This window comes from Neolamprologus brichardi, chromosome 1 (genome assembly GCF_056152115.1).
Source record: "Neolamprologus brichardi isolate AB-2024 chromosome 1, ASM5615211v1, whole genome shotgun sequence".
NCBI classification, from domain to species: domain Eukaryota; kingdom Metazoa; phylum Chordata; class Actinopteri; order Cichliformes; family Cichlidae; genus Neolamprologus; species Neolamprologus brichardi.
In genome coordinates this window covers 26,712,034-26,731,284 of record NC_142104.1, presented here as the reverse complement: position 1 = coordinate 26,731,284, position 19,251 = coordinate 26,712,034, and the positions used below count along the sequence as shown (strand labels likewise).

Below are 19,251 nucleotides of genomic sequence, written 5' to 3'. Positions count from 1 at the left end.
CCTGGTATACATAAATAATAAACAACAAGGGAAGTTTATGTCTGTTTCTATTTTTTTCTGCTGATATATCTTTCTCAGATTATACGTAAAAAGTCGTCTATACTGTCAACATTTACACAATACACCAACTGTATGTTCTTTACAGTGATGATGACTTTAAGGGCAAAGAACAATGCATGAATTACATTTTAAGTAATGTGCAAAAGTACAGTTCTGTGGTACTCAACGAGTGTTTTCCTTTAATGCTGCTTTAAAATCGAGGGAAATAAAGGGAAACTCTAGCTGAATGCATTTAATAGCTAGATACTTAAACTATTTACATTTTGTATATAAAATATAACCCCCCAAAACCCAACAGTACATGTAATAAATCTATTGTTTGTGAAACGAAGCATATAAACTAGCAGGATACTCGGTCAGTTTTCCCCATTTCTAAATAAAGTGAATACGCTTAAGGCTTAAAGCCTTGGAGTGGAAGGAACGAAAGTGATCTGGTGCCCCCTGTCGTCGAGCAGGGAAACAACAAGAACATAATGTATTATTTTTCTACAGATTGGATGTACAGTCGCTCACAGACGTTTCTGCCCTCCAGCCTCTCTGTGTTTGTGAGACCTTACGTCCGGTCTTCTGCAAGCCCTGACTCGTCTTATCAGGCGCTTTGACCGAGCCGTGTGGTCCTGTGTGCCTAAAAAAATCATGCTGCAAGCTTAATGTTACATGTTGATATCGTCAAAAAACAGCTGGATGCTACCCGGCTAGCGAGCGCTAGCAGAGCAGCCTCTGCGGGGATCGAGTCGGCAAAACAGGAGTGGGAGGATGGGTCGCTGCCTGGTAAGACAGCCTACCTAAGTTATTAAGCGAGAGCCGGTGCTGCTTCGTTTACAAAGAAGTAAATGCTGAGCTTTAAGCGGTCGCTGAGACTTAAACTGTCGTTGTGTGTGCAGTGATCAGAGAGGATGAGGAGTCGCAGTAACTCAGGAGTGCGGCTGGACGGCTATGCCCGGCTAGTCCAGGAGACTATCCTGTGCCATCAGGTGAGTTCAGACATACACCAGAGACGAGGCAGCGCAGTAAAGCTGGAGCACTTCCGCAAAGGTGGATTTACGTTTTTAGGCAGGAAAAGGGAGTAAGAGCCCCTTTTTGCGCAATGTTACTGAGAAACGTTTGAATGAAGCAATAATTCAAGCTCTAAATGTGGAAGCAGTTATTTCAAAATGAAGTATGTACTGTGATTACAGTTATTGATGCGTTACTACCTGTGTACTAGTTTAGATATTGCAGAATGTACGTGGTTGTATATGAAATACTTTCATACATTATTTCAGACACTATAGTCCATTTGAACGTTTAAGTCATGTAAACTTTAAACGAGACAACACCAGGACCCAGTGTTATGCATTTCAGTTATGCATCTCTCCTTCAGAAGCATGCTAGGTATGGACATGTTTTGTAGCCCATATAGGTTAGAGTTCAGCCAAAAGTGAGCTGCACAGAAATAAACAAAGTGTGGGCAAAGTTCAGGCACTGGAACAGGCTTAGGACTGGAAAGCTATGTACTGTTATCTACTGGCTCTTGAGCTCACATTGAGGCACCGTCAACAGCTGTCTATGCTAAACTGTGACCCAGAGAGTACTCAGCTGATAGGAAACATCATCAGCTTTCCACGCATAGCATATACTGACATGTCGGGGTATATGTTTAGTGAGAGAGGAGGGGTGACACAATGATGTCTCAGGCTCCTCCAAATATAAACTGCAACTGCTGTATTATTATTATTATTGGGCACACATTAACTTTCAGTAACTTTCAGTCAAAGGACTTTGATACTTTTTAACAATTTCAGTTTGAATTGTAATCAGTGGGACCATGCTTTCATTCATTTTCAGCTCTGCTCATAGGAGATCACAATAACACATATAAGAATAATAGCTATGAATCTGTGATAGCCAAAGAAGAATCATGCCTCGTTGGCTTAAAGTGTGTATTGGGTCCTGTCTGTGCGTTGTAGTCGTTGGTGGAGTGTTCAGCAGCTAGCTAAAAAGCTGCATCTGTGTGTCTTGTCGTGGATCTTTCACACATGGATTATAGAAAAAAGCTCCTGCTTCTTCAAGCTTGACCGAAATTTGCAACAGCCCACATGGATAAGTCAAATACTCTCTGGAGAAAAATGTTATGGTCAGATGAGACAAACATTGAGCTGTTTGGACACAATGGCACAATGTATGTTTGGGAGAGTAAAGCTGAGGCTTTCAAACCTAAGAACACTTTACAAACTGTCAAGCATGGTGGTGGTAGCATCATGCTCTGTAGCTGTAATGCTGCTTATGATACTGGTACATTGCACAAAGTGGATGGAATAATGAAGGATGACTGACTATCTTCAAATTTTTCAGCTTCACGTCAGATCAACAGCTAGAAAGTTGAAACTTGGACACAGTTGGGTTTTCCAACGGGACAATGATCCCAAACACACCAGAATTGGTTTTGGAATGGAGCTTCTGTAAAGGCCTTCCCAAAGCCCTGACCTCAGAAATGTTAAAGATTTGTGTTTGTGGTACAATCATTCAACTCTGAAAAAACAAAACAAAACCCTAAATCACAATTATGATCACATTCAGGCTCATGATGAGTGCAGGTAAACTATTGACCACAACTGTATCCTTCATACCACCCCTGTCTTTGCTATTAGTTAACATGTCACATGTGTCTTGGTTTCAGAATCCAGTGACAGGACTTCTTCCTGCCAGCGCGCAGAAGAAGGATGCCTGGGTGAGGGATAATGTTTACAGTGTCCTGGCGGTGTGGGGGCTGGGAATGGCCTACCGGAAGAATGCAGACCGTGATGAAGACAAGGCCAAAGCTTATGAACTGGAGCAGGTGTGTTTGCAACATAAATAGAGCGAGTGAAAAAGGGGCCTGTGCATTCTTTCAGTTATGACGGGTTAAATATTTGAAGATAGCAATATTTAGTAAAACTTTAATGAATGTGGGCTTTAGTTAAGCTAAAGTATCACATTAGCTCAACATAAAATATTGTTTTACTCTTAAATAGCTTGAAGTGAAAGGGAATATAAAAGAATCACATTTGTTTTGGTCAGCACTGCGATCATAACGTTTTAGTAGGCTTTAGAAAGAAGAGGATTAAAGAAAGAGGAAAGGATTATTTCACTCTGACATAACATAGTGCACATACTGAACATGCACAGGCTTTCACCCATACATACAACCTACAGTGCATGTACTGAGTGCCATCAATCAACAAGTAGCACTCTGCCCCTAATTATAGGTGGTGTTATAATGTCTAACTTTAAAATCAGGCCAGCAATGATAAAAGTTCCTGATTGAGATTCACTAAAAGAATTAATAAAAAAATCATCTAATGTGTATGAAAAAACCCCCCAATTCATAGTTCTGTTAGAAATTTTTAAGTACATTTTTAGCTCTTGTAACTTTGAGTCAGTGTTTAATAGTCCAAGCTGATAAATTTGCTAACCTGTTTGATACAATACAGCACATTGCAAAAGTCTCGAGCCCCCCCTCCACGGGTTCTTGTGGGAAATGTGAGAATAAATACACAGAGCCACAAGAGATGATTGTAGCTGTTTCCTTTCTAGCTTGCTAGAAATAGAAAGTAAATTGCATCACGGTGAGATTTTTGCCGTTTACTGATAGAGCTGTTTTTGTTTGCTGGCAGAGTGTGGTGAAACTGATGCAGGGGCTTCTGCAGTGCATGATGAGACAGGTAAGATATACCCTGGGTTTGAGTACTGGACTGCCGGGCAAACAAAACAAACAACTTGATGACGTCGCTTTGTACTGTGAAATTATTGACATTGCTGATTAGCTTATGAAGAAACGCATTATAAACTTAGCTAAAGCTTTAGACAAAAAACAATGAGTCTTTGGTCATGTGTTTCCAGGTGGCCAAGGTGGAGAAGTTCAAACACACCCAGAGTACAAAAGATTGCTTGCATGCCAAATATGATACTCCCACTTGTGCCACAGTGGTCAGGGATGATCAGTGGGGTCATCTCCAGGTGGACGCCACCTCGATTTACCTGCTGATGCTGGCACAGATGACAGCCTCAGGTACAATAGTGATGCAGGCTGCTTTTTTTATGTATATATATATAATTTTTGCCTTTTCTTCGCCTTGGTGTTGTAACATCATGTTATTAAAGAATGAGTTTTCCTTTGTTCAAACAGAACTGAACATAGTTGTTATCTTATCCCGCAGGTCTTCGTATCATTTCCAACCTGGACGAGGTAGCCTTCATCCAAAACTTGGTCTTCTACATAGAGGCTGCCTACAAAGTAGCGGTGGGTAATGTTTTTTAGAGGTCTTGTTTGGGTATGTGGTGTCTGGAGGGTGACATATGAGTAGTTAAATGAAAAGACACAGAATAAAAGCTGCTCCCAAAGTATGTGCATGTCGAGTCTTCTACTGTAACACGTCCAGATGTTTGGAAACACTTCTGGGTTTTGGACTGACTTCAGAGTAGTGTAACCACAGGTTTTTGAAACAATGAATGAAAGAAGAATTAGTAGTAAAAAGTCAGAGGTTTGTTTGTTTTTTTTTTGTTTCTGTTATCATAGTTTAATGATAAATTAGCTGAATAGGCTTTTCAGTGCCATGATGAGTTTCAGTACTGGAGAGTTGCTATAAAGAAATGAAGCCATAACCATTTTTACCACTGCAGGACTATGGAATGTGGGAACGAGGTGACAAGACTAACCAGGGCATTCCTGAGCTCAATGCCAGCTCTGTAGGAATGGCTAAGGTACAAAGGATATGTGTTATTTAATAATTATCAGCATGTATGATACACTGTACTGTCCATTCATGGATATAGGGAGATTCATCTGCGTATGCACGTTGCAGGCAGCGCTTGAGGCTATAGATGAGCTGGATCTGTTTGGTGCCCATGGAGGGCCGAAGTCAGTAATCCATGTGTTGCCTGATGAAGTCGAACACTGTCAGGTATCATTTTTAATTAGCCTTTAGCTATGGTAGCATCACCTCTGTTTGTCTTTCTTGTATTCAGCGTGCTGTTTTTCCCCTTCAGTCTATTCTGTGCTCCATGCTGCCAAGAGCTTCAACTTCAAAGGAAATAGATGCTGGTCTTCTGTCCATTACTTCTTTCCCTGCGTTTGCTGTGGAGGATGCTGACCTGGTGGCCGTGACGAAGTCAGAGATCATAAGCAAACTGCAGGTGAAGTCAAAGCATGAGCAAGCTGGACATTTCTGCCAAGGAAAAGTATATAGTTTGGTATTTTGACCTGCGCTCTTTAAATTCTACTCTTTGCTTTATTTCAGGGTCGCTATGGCTGCTGTCGCTTTATCAGGGACGGATATCGATGTCCCAAAGAGGTGATATATTCTAGTATTAAGGCTCATGGGACATGTAAATGCATTACAGCAGTGAACCCAGGGAGGAGGTGCTCTTTTTTAGTGAAGAGTATAGATGTTTATGTTTTTTTGCAGGAAAGCTTATGTAAGCTCTTGATCTTTCTCTCTAGGATCCATCTCGGCTGCATTATGATCCAGCTGAGCTGAAGCTATTTGAGAATATCGAGTGTGAGTGGCCTGTGTTTTGGACTTACCTCATCCTGGATGGTATTTTTGCTGGTGATCAAGTTCAGGTAAAGCAACCAAGGACACTGGTTCATATGCACTTTCTGCTGTACTCACACAATCATTGAGTCACTTTGGATATGGCTTTTTTAACATTAACAACAAATTTGCTTTTGTACAGGTGCAAGAGTACCGTGAAGCACTGGAGGGTGTTTTAATCAGAGGGAAGAATGGCATTAAGTTGGTGCCTGAACTTTATTCTGTTCCTCCTGACAAGGTATCCTAGACTCACGGGGAGCACAACATACAGTTAGTGCAGTTAGTACCTCTGTACACCACCATAGTATGGGTTATATTTTAAAATGAATGTGTGTTTTAAGAGTATTAACAAAAGTATTGCATTAGCTATGTAGGAATTACAGCCATTTTTAAACATGGTCCCACATTTTGACAGATATATGCACCCGTTCTCATAGTAAGGGCTACATTATTGTGTCATGGTCTGACTTAATCCACCTTTCATTGCTTTGTTTTGTTAGACTGGTAATTTTTTAAAGCAGTCTTGAGCAGTAATTCTCTAAGCTTTCTGAAGATCTTTCGAAGTTTGTCTTTGGTCATTGGCATCCTCTTTTTCAGTCCAGTCCTCATACCTGACCATTTTCAGAGAAATGCTTTTTATGGTTTGTTGTTACTGACCTGTGAATCGTTCTGGCATAAAAAGGCAAATAACTCAAGGGATGAACCTGTGTTGTATCAACACATAACAGACAACTTGGCAAAAAAAAAAAAAAAAAAATATCTTGAAGCATTTTGTTACTATCTGGGGAGGATGAAAGAAGCTTATTAGAAATGTGCAAACTCTTTTTTTTTGTCTACTACATTTCTTTGGCATATATTTCAATTAAATCACTGCACCTATTTCCCATTTTCCTAGTGAAATATACAAAATGATGGGGGACTCAAGATTGTGCTGTAAATTAGTCTAAAGAAACTTAATCGAAGATACAAAATTGAGTCTTTTATGAAAAATACTTTTAAAATGTCTGTTGTAATATGACACATATGCCATAGGACCAGCTTTCACATGTGCAATGCTATTGTCGTGTATTATTTTATATTTTTTCAGTATCAAGTTTAACCATAATTAGTTGCATTGTCCTCTAAAAATCAAAAGGTAAAAAAATGGTTGTGCCAAAAAAATGTTTTATTTATTATTATTATATTTACTATTTGTTTTATTCTCGTTTCACAAAATAGTTTGTAGAAGTCATTAAACTTTGTTTAATGACAAATTTTAGACAAGTGAAAAATTAGCTAACTAATGATGGTTTAGCGCTAATTAGAGAACATTAGCATACTAGCATTTGCTAATTAGCTAATAGCTGCGGTTAATACTCTTTTCCCTGTTTTTGTCATCATCTATATTCTATAAAGTTGTAGTTTTGTTTACATAAGGGTTATTTTTGCTAATTTTACTCATAAATTGTCAATCTGTTGGGTAGAAATATTAGCTCCAGACCCTGTCTGCTCCCTGCTGTTCTGTTTATCTGTTGTGACAAAGACAGGGACTGTTTCAATGTATATATCTGTTTATTAAGATACCAAAAAATATGTACCTCTTGCAGGTTGAGGAGGAGTATAGCAATCCTCACTCAGTAGACAGGGTAGCCATGGGTCAGCTGCCACACATGTGGGGACAGTCACTCTACATCTTGGGGTGCCTTCTGGCTGAGGTAGGTCCTGAGCTACACACTAGCTTAAATGTTAGCTAGCCACAAGGCAACTGTTTTTTATCAATGTGTGTATGGCAGACAAATTGGGAATAATGCAGTATTCTAACAGACATTCAATACACAAAAACCACCTCACTTTTTATACGTATAAGCATTCAACGAATGTTATAAATCTTCTGCTTCGTCTTGCCTTTTCTTTTCGGATTAAGGGTTTTTTAGCACCAGGAGAAATAGATCCGCTCAACAGGAGATTCTCTACAAGCTTCAAACCAGATGTTGTGGTACAAGGTTGGTGATTAATTTGTAGGAAACAACTGATATGGGCTGAGAGTTAAAGTCTGGTACATTAAGTAAGATATTAACTAAACACTGCTTTGAAAATAGAGGGACTTTCAGCTTCAGTAACCAATGTCACATTTCTGAAATTAGTCATTTCTGATGTTCTAAAGCCAGCATATTTTTTGTACACACCAATGCACCAATGTGCACACCAATTCATACAAGCACTTTTTTATGCTTAAATGCTTTTTATCTAACACTCACACTCCAATAAATGCATCGGAGAGCAACTTGGGTTTAGTAACTTGCCCCAGGATATTTGGCATCCAGACTGGAGCAGCCAGATATTGAACTACCAATATTTTTAATATCTTTTAAAAATCTTTAAATATCTAAATTGCTTTTTATATGTTTGTTGTTTTTAGTTTGTGTTCTAGCAGAGTCGGAGGAGATCCAGGAGTTGTTAAGAGATCTGGGGATCGAGGTACAGACGATGGCAGAAGTTCTGCCCATCAGGGTCATGCCAGCTCGCATCCTGAGCCATGTCTATGTTAGACTGGGTAAACGAGCACTCTTTTCCTTACAGTGTACAGCTGTGCATGTGAGTTCATATTAAAATAAATAAGAGTACCATCTGGTGTCTCTGCCACAGGGAACAGCAAGAAGCTGAATCTGAGTGGGCGGCCGTACAGACACATTGGTGTCCTGGGAACATCCAAATTCTACGAGATCCGAAATCGCTCTTACATATTCACCCCTCAGGTAAAACTAGGGCATGTTGTGACCTTGTTATGTTAGCCACATTAACATTAATAATTGAACAATAAATATTTGAATTTCTTTATTTCTGCTTGGGCCCCCTTTGTTCAGTTTCTGGATCTGCACCATTTCTATCTGGCTCTGGACAACCAGATGATTGTGGAGATGTTACGGACCGAACTGGCCTATCTCTCTTGTTGCTGGAGGATGACAGGACGGCCCACGCTCACATTCCCCATCACCCGTAGCATGCTGGGTAATAACCAAAGCATATCAGTCTGGAATTGTTCTACATAATATAATTAATAATGTACTGTATTTTTTAGCTAATATAAAAAATAAACTTAGATGTTTAGACTGCATGTTCAAAACAGGAGATGACACTGCTGAACACATGAACTGTGAGTAGCTCCTAATTTTTTACCTGATGAATGTCCATCTTTTTTCTGTCTAGATGAAGATGGAGAAACAATTGATTCATGTATCCTGTCAACTCTAAGGAAACTACAGGATGGCTATTTTGCTGGAGCGAGGTTTGTTTCCCTCTATAGCTTAAAACAACAGATGATGTGACTTTTGTATAAAGTTTGTGTCTGAGTACTTTGGCTGACCACTACAGGGTGCAGATGTCAGACGTCTCCAGTGTCCAGACCACTTCTTTTCACACTCGTCTCAGCTTCCTGGATGAAGAGAATGATGACATATTGCTTGAGGATGGAGGCGATGATGATGATGGATATGGAGAGGAGTATAATATCTGTCGTCCCTCGGGTAATCACTTATTGTCCAAGACTGTACAGCAGTTGAGTGGGATGATTAATTTGTCCTGTGTGTAAACATGGTTCAATTCGATTTAACTCTAGAGGACTCAGAAGATGTATTTGACCAGTACCTCACCCAGCTCCTTCACAGCACCACTACCAAGTGCCATCTTCCTCCCATCCAGAGGGGGCAGCACCATGTCTTCAGTCCAGAACATACCACAAGAGACATCCTGTCTTTTATGGCGCAGGTCCAGGGCCTGAACGTTCCCAGTGAGTTTCTCAACAATGTAATGACCATGCTAGTTTTCATGCTAGTGCAGATACACTAACCATAGTGTGTATTTAAAAGATGGATGTGGTCACAACAATGCCTTGAAGCCTTGTCTTGAGCGTTTTGAGCGTTTTGAGCGTTTTGGTTGTTTTGTTTATTTGAGACAAGCACGGTGTCAGCGTGACTGAAAATGTTTGCTGAGGTCACACATTAAGCAAGGACTTTCACCCCTTGCTGGCCATTAGAAGGACAGGCAGGTTTATGGCACTCGAGCACTGGCTTCCCCCTCCTAGCACAGCCATCTTTTATAAGGAGTCTGTAATGATATAATAAGACTGATGTTAGATTTTTTTGACATCAAAGTAACAAATCTTGTCAAAACACTAAGCCATTGTCAAGTCTGTCAAACCTGCACAGGTCTGGTCTACCTCCTGAACCCAAGGGACGAGTCATCACAGTGTAAGCTGTTACTGCAGTAAAAACTGTGATTGAAGGAACTTTCTAATAATAATCCAGTAATAATCAAAGGCGTCCTCCCTGTTTAACAGCAAAGCAGAGACCTTAAAAGGCATTTTTTTGTAATAAGCTGCCAGTGTGTTAAAAAGCAGAGACTCTCTTTTTAATGCTCCGTTTTAATGACACGCATTTTCAGAGTCTTCCATGTATCTGCCTGTGACTCCGGTCAAGAACAAACATCGCAAATCTCTCAACCTTCTTGATGTTCCTCATCCTCAGCACGGCCCACAGGCGAAACAGCACAAGGTAGGAACAGCACATCCTTCCACCAGCAAACTCATTTCTCTCATGACTTCATCATTGCTATGAGTACATTTGTCTAACCCTGGCACTTTTCCTTTACTAGCCACACTCTGCTGCTGATCTTCATCTGCCTCGAGACTCTCAGGGCAACACAGACTTTGCAGCATTGGTCAGGCAGCTAAAAGAATGCCCCACTCTTCAGGACCAGGCTGACATCCTCTACATTCTCTATGTGATGAAGTATGATCATCAAGACAAAAGTAGAGCAAACGTTTGATTAAAAAAATGCTGCTTTTGTAATTGCCCATCGTGTGTTGTTGTTCTCTTGAGCAGAGGAGCTGATTGGCTGGTGGAGTTGTCAGGTCCTGGGCAGGGTGGGGTCAGTGTGCGATCACTGTTGGAGGAGCTGTATGTAGAAGCCGGAGCCTGCAAAGAGTGGGGGCTCATTAGGTACATCTCTGGAATACTGCGCAAGAGGGTGGAGGTCCTCGCTGAGGTCAGTGTCTTAGGAAAAAGGTGGCTTAGCACCTGGTTAGAGATTATTTTAAACAAAGTGTGTCAGCAACTTGCAGCAGAGATTATGTGCTTGACTTGGACACCTAAGTAATAAGACAGCACTACCACCAACATCATGATGATGCCATTCCACATGTGACCACAAATTGACCTTACAAACATATATCATAAATCATGTATACTTATATATTCAGTCTTTAGCCATGTCATTGGTATCTTCCACGTGGATCAGTCACTGTGATCAGATATCTGGACTCTGTTCTGATCCAGTGTTGTTGAATCATTGCTGTCTGTTTGTTGACCTACCCTATTCCTCCTGCAACAAACAGCTCCAGTAACTCACTCATGCTGCAAGTAAGATTTAGGAAGTTCCTAATAGGTGTGTTTTGAACAGGATCAACAGTGTCCATGACCATTTATTAATAATTCATTCCACATGTATTTGTCCTTTCTGCAGGCCTGCACAGATCTGATTTCCCATCACAAGCAGCTGACTGTAGGTCTACCTCCTCAACCCAGGGAAAGAGTGATCACAGTGTAAGTCGTTATCGCAGTAAAACAGTGTGGCTGAAGAAATGTTCCAATAATAATCCAAGGTCTCTGTCCTGATTCTTTTCAGCCCTCTTCCGCCAGATGAGTTAAACAACCTCATCTACGAAGCCAGTGGTCAGGACATCAGTGTAGCAGTGGTCACTCAGGTAAATCAGTCACCGTTTGGACTGTCTGATAATTTTTTCACACACCAATCTTACAGTCTTGAACTGTGTGTGTCTGTCATGTAGGAAATCATGGTGTATCTAGCCATGTATGTGCGTTCCCAGCCCGCTCTGTTCGGGGACATGCTCAGACTCAGGATAGGACTCATCATGCAAGTGATGGCCACTGAGTTAGCTCGCAGCCTGCACTGTTCTGGTAGGAAAAAACACCCAAACACAACGTACACATGCACATGCACGCATAACCGAGTGGTTGAGCAAAGGAATTAAGTCTGCAGAGTGTGCAATATGAAAAGCTTGAAATGTCTTTGTAGGGGAGGAGGCGTCAGAGAGTTTGATGAGCTTGAGTCCATTTGGCATGAAGAACCTACTGCATCACATCCTCAGTGGCAAAGAATTTGGGGTGGAGAGAAGCAGTGAGTTTTGTTGTTCCCTATGCATCCATCCCTCATCCCTCAGGAACAGCTGAACACCTTTGTAATAATCATGGTCATATATTTTGTTGCTCTCACACAGAGTCTATGTATGTAAATGTATTTGACTTCCCCTAAAACAATCCTGAATCTTTGATCTGTGACTCTTGTTTTTTTCCATCAGTGCGCCCAATCCAGTCTGCAGCCACTAGCCCTGCGATATCCATCCATGAACTAGGTCACACAGGAGCTACAAAGACTGAACGCACAGGAATACACAAGCTAAAGAGTGAGATAAAACAGGTGGGAATAATAAGACATAGAATTCTAAGTATTGTAATTTAAGTATATATATTTCATCTGCTTCAAGTGCCTTTTTATCTATCTATCTATCTATCTATCTATCTATCTATCTATCTATCTATCTATCTATCTATCTATCTATCTATCTATCTATCTATCTATCTATCTATCTATCTATCTATCTATCTGTGAATATAATGACACTGTTCTTCTCTTTTTGCAGCTGGATGACTCTCGCCCTACAAGTGTGGGTTGGCTTTAATAATATCTAGCATGTGACTTTTTCTGACCTTGGTCTAAATGACTAAATCAGTCTAAATCCATAGCTGGAGTGACTCTCATCCCATCCCATGACAGTAGGAGAACAAGACTTGGACTTCAGATAACTTTTCTGCAGTTTGATGAACCAGTCCAGACCTTCATTAAGCTGTTTTCCCCCCACCCCCATAACCCATCTTGTTATAGCATTTGGTCATGGATTGGCATGGTTTGTTTGTTAAAGGATTTCTGTTGTGATCAGCCCTGTCCAGCTATCGTTTTGCTTACAGCAATCTTTCGCGTGTGCTGATTTTCGCAGCTCTGTTTTACCCATGCCCTTGCTCTGTGTGGCACCAGCGCCATCATATTTGCAGTGCGACAACCGTGTGAACCATCTCAAACTGTTCTCTGTCATCTGTCATCCATATCCATGTGTAGATCTTCAGTGGCGGTTTTTCCTTGAGTAGCAATGTCACATCTCCTCGCTCTACGGTAAACCATTTCACCTCGCCTGCTTCATGTCACCTTATTTGTTTTAAGGTTGCAATAGGAAGCATGTGTAGACCAAGCAAACTCCATTCGGATTTCATAGTTTATGTAGATATCTTACAGTTTACTCGTGGCTTTATTTATTTAAGGATGAGGATGCTGTTATTTTGTAATCTATTATTATTAACAACGGTTTTAATGAGAACACAATTGCTCACAAATGTACCCAACTAACAAGTATAGTGTGTTAGAGCTCAATTGATTACTTTCATCTATTTATAAATGATGAAACAGTACATATCAAGACAAGATTCCAATTCTTTGCATTATGTTAAAAACAACGTTAACACAACGTTTTTATTTGATGTCATATCAGCACGGGCTCTACTGTGGCCGAAGCCTGGGGAAGCTTGTGATCATAAATCTCTGGGTCTGGGAGACGTCTGCAGTTATAATAGCTTGACAAAAATAACCCTGGGTGTTTTTATCATAATGAAGCAATGTGGCAGCTGTTGCAACAGTATACAGCATCATTTCTGGTTGGAAGATAATTAGTGAAGGCACAAGTTATATCAGGCTGTTACTACGGCTGCAACACTAGTTAGTAAGCTCTTTAGAGTATTTATCATTAACACCAATAATATAATAATAGCAGCGTTGTCCTTCAGCATATATACTAAAGTGCTTTTTTGCCAAGTTTGATGGAGTGTCAGTATGCATGGATAACTGCATGAAAGGTGGAAAAGCTATAATTTTGTGGTCTGGTGAGCCGGAAAAAAAAGTGCTCCAATATTTCAACCTTTTTTACATGTTTTGGCTCGCCACAGCGGTGCAGTAGCCCTTCCACTCCCAGTGGAATGCTGTCCCCGGTGAGCACTTGTCCAGGAGACGCCCAGCTGCACTGGGAGGAGAGGCAAGGCCAGTGGCTGAGGAGACGCAGGCTAGATGGTGCCATCAACAGAGTACCTATGGGTTTCTACCAAAAGGTGTGGAAGATCCTGCAGAAGTGCCACGGTCTGTCCATTGACGGATACGTGTTACCCTCTTCTACCACAAGAGAGGTAGATACTCGCAGACCTGCTGCAGATTTGGACTTCCTGCATATGCGTGTGTTTAAATTCTGTGTTTTCTGTGTAGATGACAGCAGGAGAGATTAAGTTTGCAGTGCAGGTTGAATCTGTGCTGAACCACGTCCCTCAGCCAGAGTACCGGCAGCTGCTAGTGGAGACTGTGATGGTTTTGGGCCTGATAGCGGACGTAGACGTGGACAACATCGGCGGCATCATCCACGTGGATCGCGTCTTGCATTTGGCCAATGACCTTTTCCTCAGTGACCAGGTACTAACAGAGAAAGGTTTTTGGTTTGTTGCAAGTATTCGTTCACTGGGCTTCACTCTGCGTTGCCTCTTCATCTTTAGAAATCCCACGGCGCCAGTGAGTATTTCCTTGAGAAGGACCCAGCAACCGGAATCTGCAACTTTTTCTACGACAGCGCTCCTAGTGGTAGCTATGGCACCATGACCTATCTCTCCAAAGCAGCAGTCACTTACGTCCAGGACTTCCTGCCAAGTTCCAGCTGCCTGATGCAGTGAATAGGCAGACTGGTGTGTTTTACTAACAGACTCTATAAACACCCGAAGAGGCATGTTTCATAAAACTAACTTCCCGTCATAACCTCATACTGTTCATGCGGTGCTTGTAAGTATACTCTTTAATAAGCTGTGTAGCGCTCATATAACTGATCCAACATCGTAGCCTTAGCTGCCAGTGCAGACCTCTGTATTTCAGTTTATTTCGTCTTTGTGAGTCTAGACCGTAAACCTATTTATTTTGTGAACGTGCTGCTCAGACGTATGTTTATGACACTTACAATCTTACTCTGTTGTCTGTCTTGTAATTTATCGTATGTTAAAGTTCTATTCAGGCTCAGCATTTACCAGAGGAATGTCAATCATATATGCACTACTTATTCCTCATAAATCAAATCCATTTCTGCTGTTAATATCTATTTTTTTTACTTAGTAACATCGTAATTTATTGTTCTGCTGTAATTAATGAGATAATTCCCCAGATATGTGGGAAAAACGAGTAAAATTTACAACTTGTGCCCCCAGATTAGCTTTTCACTCACACATGACCACGTTCATAACAACACATGTATTTATTTTTAAGTGTGATAGTTTCCATGTTCTTTATTATTTTGTTTTCATTGCAGCCAAATATGTTTTAGTACTAACAATACTCTGTTTGGGAACAGTTTTTTTAAAATCTGTGTTGTGTGTATAAAGAATAAAAATCAGTCTATTTCTGCAAATCTCCAGGGTTATGCTACTGATATGTCTGGTCAACTTTACCTCAACATATACTAAAGATTTGTTCATTTAGTGTGAAATAAATAAAGAAAAAAAAAGCTTTCATGTGTCTTTTTTAATATGCACATCCATTTTCCTGTTTCACAGAAAGGACTGCAATGTCGTAATTAATTTACAGCAAAAGTAAGTTAACGACTACCCAACAGGTGGAAGTTGGCCAGGTGTTTTCCTTGGCATAGACTAGCAGTGGGTGTCTAGTCTGTTTTCCCAGCTGCTGAAATTATAGTAGGCCTCTTTTTGCTGACATTTCTATCTGCAATAGTAGCGCAGTAGAGTAACCACATGTGCAGTTAATGATGGCTCAGTGTCACTATTTCTTTTCGAGATACAATTTAAAATAGGTTGTTTGCTAATTTCTCTATTATGTGTAAATACAACACCGGTTTGTTAATTCAGTTAGGTGCCTTTTTTATGCTTTAGTGATTCATAGATGAGTGTTAAATACCTTAAATTTAAAAAAGCATTCCTCTGAAAATGGTCAGGTTAATGTGAAAAAGCAGCTAATGTCCAAAGAAAAATAGAAAGATCTTCAGAAAGCCCGGAGAACTATTTCTCAAGACCACTTTAAAAATCACAAGACAGTGTGGCTCATTGGATGCAAAATAGGACTTCTCCACATTGCTGTGACTTTATCAAGAAGTGAAGTACAATCGCTTTGAACCAACTCACTACTATAAAAACCAACTCACAGTTGTCTACAGTTTGAATTTTTGCATGACATGATCATGAAATAAGATGAAAAATACTTTATTTAGTCCACAGCTGTGCTCACCACAACAGTACCCCGGGACTTTTACTCCTTCCCCACATCAACATCCTTTCCCAGGAACGGCTCGCACAGTTGTCCTTTGGTCCTATTCACATTCAGAAACAGTTGATTTTCCCAAGACAATGCCACAAAATCATCCACTAGTGCTCTGTACTCCTCCTGCCCAACACTATTACATTCAACCACTGCATAATCAGAGTATTTTTGCAGGTGGTATGACCCAGAGTTGTGCTAAAACTCTGAGATACAAGGTGAACAGAAATGGAGACAGCACAGTCTGCAGCTACTGTACTGCTGACAAACTCCAGGCTTTAATGTGGGACTCTTATTTAAAGCCTAAAGTCTGCATGCATGAAGTCTGTACTAATGTTAGTGTTTGCTTTAAACTTTGGTGAAAAACAGTATTTAAGCAGTACTCAGAGTAACAGTAATATAGTTAATCGATTCAGTAAGTTATATCAAGCAAATGTTCTGCAACCTTGGCAGAGGCTATCTGCAATCTGAAGGCTGTGGTCTGCAGGACACAGGCAGTGGAAGCTCCCAGGAGTGTTAGCATATCCAGACATGGAATCTGTGACAACTGCAGGCAATAGGCACTCAACCACATCTGGAAAGCTGGAAAGTGCTGTACTATGCAATGTTCATCGACATAAATGATAGAAACAGTCACAAGTGCACAAATACACACAGCCACTCACACACCTGTACAGCAGGCCTGGTCATGAGTTAACCTTCATTGCAGCCACACTTAAAAGAGCCAAAACATGTTGCAGCATCTCAGCTAAATCTACATTTAGACAGAAGATAAAAGCTGATCATGTCCCTCACTGCTCTGAATCAAACTGGAATCTGAAATCTCATTGATGTGTCTCCATGCTTGCCTGCTGTTGTGGTTTGTAACAAACAAGCCATAGCAAAGATGTTTGCTCGCTTCCTCTTCAGTTTTCCCACACTAACAATTTTCTGCACATGTGCCCTTTCTTTGCATATATTTATGTCCACTGGTAGCCTTCAAAGGTTATGGGGTATCAGGGCGCAGACATAAACACATAAAACATGTTAAGGAGCTTCCCTGAGGTGCTGTAACATGCCTCAGTGCAAACTGTTGTGTAATCAGAAAGAGCCCGAGGGCATCTAGAGAGGAAGAAAAACAACAAATGTTCACTGGTGATCGAGCAGCAAAACTCCAGGTCAGCAGTGTCACCGAGTCCTGGTTTGGGCCTGGCCAGAACTTTGAATTTTGTGGGAGTAGGAACACATCTGGGAACAGCCTTCATTGTTTAGGGTGTCAGTTCTGTATAACAGAAGAACTGATATAACTAAAAAAAAAAACTAAATTTAAGATTAAGGGAGACTTATTGTGCTAATTTCCAACTCTATAAAAATTCTCATGGACTACTAGATCATGATTACATGATTCACGTTTGACAATAATTCTTTGTACTGAATTTTGGTGCAACCCGTGCACATTCACTCTCTATAACAAGCTTTTATATCACCCTCCAAGTCAACTTCCTTTTGAGCAACTTCTCTTAGCAAACAGAAGGTTTGAACAGCGCCTCGAGGCAACTGTTGTTGTGATTTGGGGTTATATAAATAAAATTGAATTGAACAGCAGGGGAGTGTAGCTGCTGATGCATTTTGGCATCATAAAGATCTAAGACTCAAAGTGTGCATGTCCAGAACCATATCCATTTTCCAAAACAGTCCCATCTTTTATTAGAAACTTACAAAATTGTCCTAGTCATATGCAAGCCCGATTTGAATATAAGACATAAGTCAGACCATCTCATACCTACTAAGTTTGCTATTTTGCAGCTTTTAACCTTTTACTGGGAACTTGAAATGCTTGCACACGGCATATTTCACAACCCTAGAGAGTTACTGGAGGATATTACAAGACTGTTACCTTTTATCTTTCCTAAAAAAAATTAAAAAAAAGGTCATTGTTAAGATGCAAATCAAGTAACTGTTTAGATTCCTTGCCAGATAAAGCGTTAATTGAAAATATAAATATTGTATTACAAATTGCTATAGTCATACAGCTAAGTTGCAAAGTGCTTCATAACTGAAATTTTGTAAAACATTAAAAAACAAGAAAAAGTTAAAAACATTTGTAAAAAAAAAAATCTTTTTGATTCAAATAAAAAAGAAAATAAAAACTAAAAACGTTACCAGGATGTTGTTGTTCAGACAGGGGCTAAAATCCTGAGATGTGATAAAAGAACAAAAAAAACCCCCAAACAAACAAACAAACATTGGGATTTGAATAACATTTGTGCAAAATGTTGACTCACTGCAGCTCGTGGACATTTCTGACTGTTTGCAAAAACTCACGAGCAAAAAAACAAATCCACCTATACCCAACCTCATACCGGTGTAATGACATAATTTCCCCGAAAGATGGCAGCATAACAGTGCTACTGTGATGTAAAGGTTTTCGCTAACTGCTACCAGAGACTGGTCTGATAAGCACTGGTCTGATAAGCACACTACAAATCCCATGTCACTGGTATCTGAAAAGATCTATGGCCTGTGTCCCTGTTCTTCTTCACCATCATTAGCTTTTTTGTGTGTTGTTCGCTTCTAAAATGCAGTTGAACGCTGCTCTGTCGACACAGTTGTGCTGCTTTCAAATACTGTGTGTAAAATCTGTCAAATTACCGTGGTGCGTTCAAGCGCTCTCCTTTTATCATATAATTGCTTCAAATTTAAGCAAGTATAATAATAATAATAATTTATTATAATTATAATTATGATGATAAAAAAACACACTCCTTATTTTCTATAATTATAGTGTTGGAATTGATATTTCTTATATTGTCATTTGTGCTAAAATATATAGATATATAATCATTGCCTTTATGTGTCCTAATATGGCTATCATTATGAAGAAAAGGCCGGACAGTCAGAGGATTTATTTTCAACCTTCTAACATTTCCTTTATCTGTGTCTGTGCTGATGTATGGTATGGCTGGAAACACACACACACACACACACACACACACACATACATGCACCTACATGCACCTACACACACAGAATACAGACACTGATGTTGTTCAGATATGACTGCTTAAGAATGTCATGTGTATTTGTAATTGCATATTCATGAATGATTGCTTGTTGACAATAAAAAGGGCTGTAGCAGAGGAATCAGTCGAAGTTGGCTAAGGACAGGTGAAGGCCTGGGCTGACTTCCCTCGCGAGCCACAAAGACAAAAGAGCTCTGTCTTGCCTTGTTTTGTCGTGTAGTTATTGAGTGTCTCGTCTT

General features: G+C 40.2%; 1 protein-coding gene across 3 annotated transcripts; it reads left to right on the top strand.

Moving 5' to 3' along the window:
• The first annotated feature begins 538 nt into the window (after nt 1-538).
• On the top strand, nt 539-15,241 carry phka2 (phosphorylase kinase, alpha 2 (liver)). Of its 3 annotated transcripts, XM_006780421.3 has the most exons (33): nt 539-831; nt 945-1,034; nt 2,720-2,878; nt 3,696-3,743; nt 3,922-4,090; nt 4,239-4,321; nt 4,702-4,782; nt 4,884-4,982; nt 5,068-5,214; nt 5,319-5,372; nt 5,522-5,644; nt 5,758-5,853; nt 7,202-7,309; nt 7,519-7,597; nt 8,014-8,148; nt 8,241-8,350; nt 8,459-8,603; nt 8,802-8,880; nt 8,967-9,118; nt 9,211-9,381; nt 10,035-10,144; nt 10,245-10,381; nt 10,475-10,637; nt 11,115-11,194; nt 11,277-11,355; nt 11,440-11,569; nt 11,688-11,789; nt 11,971-12,089; nt 12,313-12,336; nt 12,786-12,839; nt 13,664-13,897; nt 13,974-14,174; nt 14,255-15,241. In XM_006780421.3, exons 2-33 carry the CDS (start codon nt 957-959, stop codon nt 14,426-14,428), a joined length of 3,723 nt encoding a protein of 1,240 aa, XP_006780484.1. In that variant the 5' UTR covers nt 539-831; nt 945-956; the 3' UTR covers nt 14,429-15,241. The 3 variants fall into 3 exon arrangements, with proteins under 3 accessions (XP_006780484.1, XP_006780485.1, XP_006780486.1); XM_006780422.3 differs by lacking the exon at nt 12,313-12,336; XM_006780423.3 differs by lacking the exon at nt 12,786-12,839.
• Nucleotides 15,242-19,251: the final 4,010 nt, after the last annotated feature.